Genomic DNA, 6,000 nt, shown 5'->3' on the forward strand with positions numbered 1-6,000 from the left:
TGAAAAGGAGAGCATTTCTGATTTAAGAATTCCCTGATGAAGGCTGAAACTTCTCCCTGAAGAAAGCTCCGTAGATACCTGCTTTTGAATACTGAAGGAGAGACATACTTGGCTAGGTGGACCATTGTTCTGAGCTAAAAGATGCACTCTTACGTTCTTCTAAATAACATAAACACAGGATCTTACCCCCAAGCCTTTGTTTTCATTCCTTCTTCTCTTGTAGTATGTCCTTCTTTTCTGTCACAAAGTCAAATGCTTTTTCCATGTAGCAGCTCTGCTTTTCCCACCCACCCCATCTGGTGTTATCTGGAGTCCATCCATTCTTGGCAAAGTCTCTGATGTCTTCTCCTCTGTTCATCGGTTCTTCTCTTGAAATGTGGTAGCTTCATTCTCTGCTGTGTGGGTTCTTCCTCTGGCCTGTCCCTCAGCATCTTCTTGAAAGGATCTTCTTCATTTCCTCTCCCACTTTCTGTGAAGTCTTCACAAATCGTTGTCACTGGTGTCCTTCTGTTATTCCTCAATCTCTGGGCAACCTCCTCTAGAATTACGCTGTAAGGCTCCCTGCAAACAACTTTTTTATAGTTTTCTTTAAAGTCTGTTTTAAAATACTTCTTTGCTGGGATGCACTGAGGGAGGTTGGCAGTGGTTGACTTTCCAGCTGTTTGTCAATGGTTTCCATGTTTTTTTTCTGTACTTGTCTCATCGTAGGTGTTTATCTGCTCTCTCTGGCCTCACTGTGACATTGCAAACGTGGGGCAAGAACAATCTCTCTGATATGTTTGAGTAAGGCTCTAGAACCTGGGGTGTGGACATGTGGCTGTATCGCAAATAAGCATTAAGAAGGATAGAGCACAGCATTTCTCCATGCTGTTAAACTACTGTGTTATGTCCGTGGTTACCTTTCATTCAGATGATGTATAGAAAAAAATATTGGTATATTTGACTTTTGTTACATACCATTACAGCAAATATTATCAAAGACATTAAAGTTATATTCTGCTATGGTTAAATTAGGGAACAAGGTGTTTTAAAGGTTTATGTTGGATATATTCTTGTTTCAGAGCCAAAGTGTACCTTCAGGAGGAAAGGCAGCACCACTGAGGCCTGCTAAAGCTGTATCTAAAAAACGGGTAAGATCGCAAACACAAGTGTTTTGAAAAAATATTTTTTCCTTCTTTATCTGTGTGATGCAAACTAGATTCCCTTGGAACAATAGCATGTTTTATGGATTTGGTAACATTCTAGTTGATTTAACAATAAGGGGTTGCTCTGGAATATTCTGTTGAGAAGGGCATTACACTAGCAAGTTAGAATAAAAATGGAAGCTAAAACAAAGGCACAATTTAGGTAAACTGCAAAATGAAAAGACAGAAAAAACATGTAATGTAAATTCCAAAATATAAGCTGACACAGGCTGTGAGAAAACTGCCTGTTCTGTTTAGAAAATGCAAAACATACCCCAGATTCATTTAGTTAACATAGAAATACAAGCGTTAGAGAAAACAGCGTTAAGTTTTTGACTGATAAGCTCACGGTATTTCTTTCACTGGTAGGCAAATAAGTGCTTAGAAGAACACCTTCCTTAAGGTGTGTTTAGCTCCATTGGTATGGGGGGAGGAAGTATGCTTTTAAACAGACCTTGTGATGAACAGCTTTTCACCTTCTTAGGACAAATCACAGTCTTGTAATTTTTTTCCTCTTTTTACTCTCTAAAAAGGGAAAGGCATTTACTTTCAAATAAAACAACAACCAAAAAAACCACCGTAATGCTATTTTTATCTGCTTCACTAGAGAAAACCGCACTGAGCTAACTGGCATTGAATTTTGTATGATAAATGTCCTACAAGCAGGTGTTCATGTGGGTAGCATTAAATCATAAACAACTGCTCTGCCGTCATAGCCTTTTGAGAATCTGAGAGCTTGACCTTTCTTCCAGCTTGTCTCATTTAATCTCCCTTTCCCCTTGGGGGAAGAAAGGTTGCAGCCTATGAATTTCACTGGGTGTCTGGCATATGCAAAATTCTCTGTTACTTTCAGCCACTGCATGTTTTTACACATCATTGTGCTTTTTACCTTGTGGTGCTCTGAAGATAGCAGAGCTTTGCTGGGTCCTGCGAACAGCCTTCACTTACACCCCAGACTCATCGGCAGCTCCATAAGGCTATAAAGTTTAATAGACCTGTATTTAAAAGAGTGACTGATTTATTTTAAATCAACTCATTACACATTTCAAACTGAGGGAGAAATTTTGCCCTCAGCAGCTAAACACTTTAATCAGCAACTTAGTGTTCTAGCAGTTTATCTATAATGACAAGTAATTGAAATTCATCCCTGCAGTGATCCCTTTCCTGTTAATGATATCCATATCATGACATCAACCCAAGCCCAGCCCCAGGAGAGCTGCTCTCACTGTTGCAGGACTGCAGACCCCCTGGCCTTTGCAAGAAAACAGTTAACATTCCTCCAGAAGTCACATCCCTGCAGCTTTATATCTTGAAATAATTTCTTTGTGTAGTTTATATAATAACACTTCAGAAGTAATTGCAGGTCCTTGAATTGTGTCTTTGAGTAGTTTTAAAGCAAGGCTTGTTTGGGATATGGTGTGGTCAAGAGGAACAGAATTGGCAACTTTTAAACTGAAATTCAAGTGGAGTTTCTTGAGTTTTGTTGAAGGAGTTACTCCAGTTTTGTTATGTTCCAGGAGTTATGTACAGGCAGCAGCTCCTCCAACCCACTGACTGAACTGCTGTTGCCAGCTGTAGCCTTCCAACTATTTGCAAATTTGGGCCACCCATTTGGGGTTATCTGGTCTGGTCTATGGACAGGTGGACAGGGAAATGATGGTCTTCCTCACACCATGCATGGAGAAGTGCTGCTTTGGGAATGAGCAAAACAATCACAGTCTTGGTGTGCTAATTGCCTTACTTTTCCTGTGCTAGGATGAAGATGCATCCACTGACGTGGGAGAGGGGGCAGATGAGTGGACAGCAGTAAAGACTCTGGTCAAACCCCTAGATCAACTGGAGTTGACTGAAGCTGTGAGTAAAACAGAGCCTGTAGTTGTCATGAGATGCCTGCAAAACTCCATAAACTGAAGCCTACCTTTTACCCATTTGTTTTGGAAGAACTTCTTCAGGAGTAAGACTCCAGTACTTGTGTACATTATCTGCAGCATGAACTAAAATGGCTTTCATCAGGAAAGCAGGGAGAATGCTTTGAAACACAGCTCTGGGCTTAAGGCAAAGTATCTTTGTATGGTGCTGATCTGAGAGCAGAACGGGTCCTGGGCTTCTCTCAAATATGGAGGACTTCAGAGCCAACCCTGAACTTTTCAGAGGCCAAAGGCAGTCTGATACACCGGACAGAGAGGGGTCCTGTAGTGTAAGCCCATTTTTTCTCATCTGGGTTTACTGGGATTGCAGTCGGTCACCCTTCTGACTGCAGTTGTCTCTTCTCAGTGCTGTATAAAGCTCTAGTGTTGCTGCCTGTCCTCTGCATAGCTCTCAAAGGGAAGGTATACATTATTCCCCCTCCTCAAGCAGTGAAAGCAGTTGACACGAGTACTGTTTTTTGTTTAATAAGTCGATCCTGCAAGTAATGCTACTGAGCTGAGTATTTACTGTATTTTTGGAATGTGTGATAGACGTTATCTTTTTTTGCCATATAAAATGAAACCAGCATTTTTCAAGTACTATCACAGCTTAGATAAAAATTAACATGATCAGAAACCCCACTGAAGTACTACAATAGGAAGCAAGATCACAGAATCACCTAGGCTGGAAGAGACCTCCAAGATCACCGAGTCCAACCTCTGACCTAACACTAACAAGTCCTCCACTAAACCATATCCCTAAGCTCTACATCTGAACGTCTTTTAAAGACCTCCAGGGATGGTGACTCAATCACTTCCCTGAGCAGCCCATTCCAGTGACTAACAACCCTTTCAGTAAAGAAGTTCTTCCTAATAGCCAACCTAAACCTCTCCTGGTGAAACTTTAGCCCATTCCCCCTCATTCTATCACCGGGTATCTGGGAGAAAAAATGGCAGTTCTTGATTCCATTTTGAGCTACCTTGGCTCCCACCAATGGTCTAGTGGAGGCTCGATCTGCATGTGAGGTATTTGTGGCAAACCGAGTATACTAGAACTGAGTGTAAAGAAGATGGTGATTTTTTAATGTTCTATGTTGCATTAACAGTGGAATTTTATTTATGATACTATTTTCTTTCTCTTCCAAAGGAATTAAAAGAGGAATTTACACGTGTCCTGACAGCTAATAATCCCCATGCTCCCCAGAATATTGTCAGATACAGCTTTAAAGTAAGTGTGGCGTGACCTGTAAAACCAAGATGATTTTTTTTTTGCAATTACCTATTCTCGTGTTTTCTTTTTACTTATAACCAGGTAAATTTCTTTTTAATGTGGCTTCGTCTTGTTACATATTTACTGCCAATGGTTCCTAAAGGGATTTTGCAGAGGGTAAAAGCAAAAAAGCATTGACATATATATTCAAAAGCAGGAGATAACTGTAAGTCAGCAAGTTCTGGCAGTGAACATAATTGCTGCAGCTAATCTCAGGCAATATTTTTTCCATTCAGTGGTGGTTAGAAGACAAAAGGCAGTGTTTGATTCAGTCTGTAAGACAGTTAGGCCTCAGTATCCTCACATCAAGATTCCTTGTTTGCATTACAGGAGAGCTCAGAAATGTGCTTTGTGGAATCAGTGACAAGCTCTCTTCATGATGAGTAGGAGTGAACAGGGGAGGGTGCATCAAAGACTGCCAGGAAACATCCAAGAGTCACACCTTCACATTTCCATGTGCAGAGCATATGCTGCATTACCCTGGAACAGCATTCTGCAGTTAGCATGGACAGCTGGCAGCACAGGCTGCTGCAGGGCCAGAGAGGAAGGATGGCTCTGCCTCCCACCCCTTCCTTGGAAGGGTTGAAGAAGAAATAAGAGCACATGGGGAGAGCTCCTTCAGCTCTGGCATTGGATTGTCCCCAGTCTTAGGCAGGGAATAGACAAACAGGTAAATCATCCTTAGCCTATCTCATCTCTATACTTCTGTAGCTAGTTTGACCAACACTTATTTTAGTTCACCAGAAAAAGGAAATTAGTCTTAAGGAAGCAAATAAGGTCACTTTTCTCTTCTACTTGAATTTGTTATTTTTCATATTTATGGGATGGAAACAGGTCATGAATGATCTCTATCTTCAAATCCTCCATGGTGAATGAAGTGGGCTCACTGCTATGTTGTCATTGGTACAGGAAGCAGTCATATTTTCACAAAGAAGCTATTGAAACATCTTCAGTCTGCAGTGGCTTCTGATTGCTTTTAGGTGTAGCTCATAGTCTTAATACATGGTTTAGGCCTGAAAGTATGACTGCAATGTACAGTGACCTACAAGCAAGTGCCAGTAAAGCTGGCTTCAAATAGCTGAATTAGTGCAGTGCTTATAAGCCTGGGCGCTGTACTAAGTGCCTGCACTGTCTCCAGATCAGAGCAGCTCTCTCTGGTACTGCTCTTGTATAGGTATGACAACTCATTCAAGGATCTCAGCACAACAGGACACTGGAGTCTCTTAGGGAGTGCTATGTAGTAGAGATGTACTAGAACTATATTCAAACTCCCTTACTGTGGTAGTCGTGGAAAAGTAGAGATTTCTTTTTCTTGGTTCTTTTCCTCATATTTTTAATTTGTGGCTTTCAGTGTCCTGAACTGTAAATAACTGCTGGAAGGAATTCAACATAGAAATGTTAACAGTGAACATATATTTATCAGTATGGAGCTTTTTAGCTTTTGCAATTTAGGCTACACACTATGTTTGGTTTAAAAAATAGATTTCTCCATGCTGGTCGTGTTTCCTGGAGAAAAGGAGGCTCAGGGGTGACCTTATCGCTCTCTACAGGTACCTCAAGGGAGGCTGTAGCGAGGTGGGGGTTGGTCTGTTCTCCCACGTGCCTGGTGACAGGACGAGGGGGAATGGGCTTAAGTTGC

General features: G+C 41.3%; 1 protein-coding gene across 2 annotated transcripts in view; it reads left to right on the forward strand.

Moving 5' to 3' along the window:
• DNAI1 (dynein axonemal intermediate chain 1) overlaps positions 1-6,000 on the forward strand; it is a 140,859-nt gene that overhangs the window by 9,327 nt on the left and 125,532 nt on the right. For both annotated transcript variants that reach the window (XM_035310178.1, XM_035310179.1), the window contains exons 2-4: positions 1,062-1,130; positions 2,940-3,038; positions 4,239-4,319. In XM_035310178.1, coding sequence (XP_035166069.1) covers positions 1,062-1,130; positions 2,940-3,038; positions 4,239-4,319 — 249 coding nt within the window. The remainder of the gene's footprint in view (positions 1-1,061; positions 1,131-2,939; positions 3,039-4,238; positions 4,320-6,000) is intronic.

The sequence above is a fragment of the Oxyura jamaicensis genome, chromosome Z, assembly GCF_011077185.1.
Source record: "Oxyura jamaicensis isolate SHBP4307 breed ruddy duck chromosome Z, BPBGC_Ojam_1.0, whole genome shotgun sequence".
NCBI lineage: Eukaryota > Metazoa > Chordata > Aves > Anseriformes > Anatidae > Oxyura > Oxyura jamaicensis.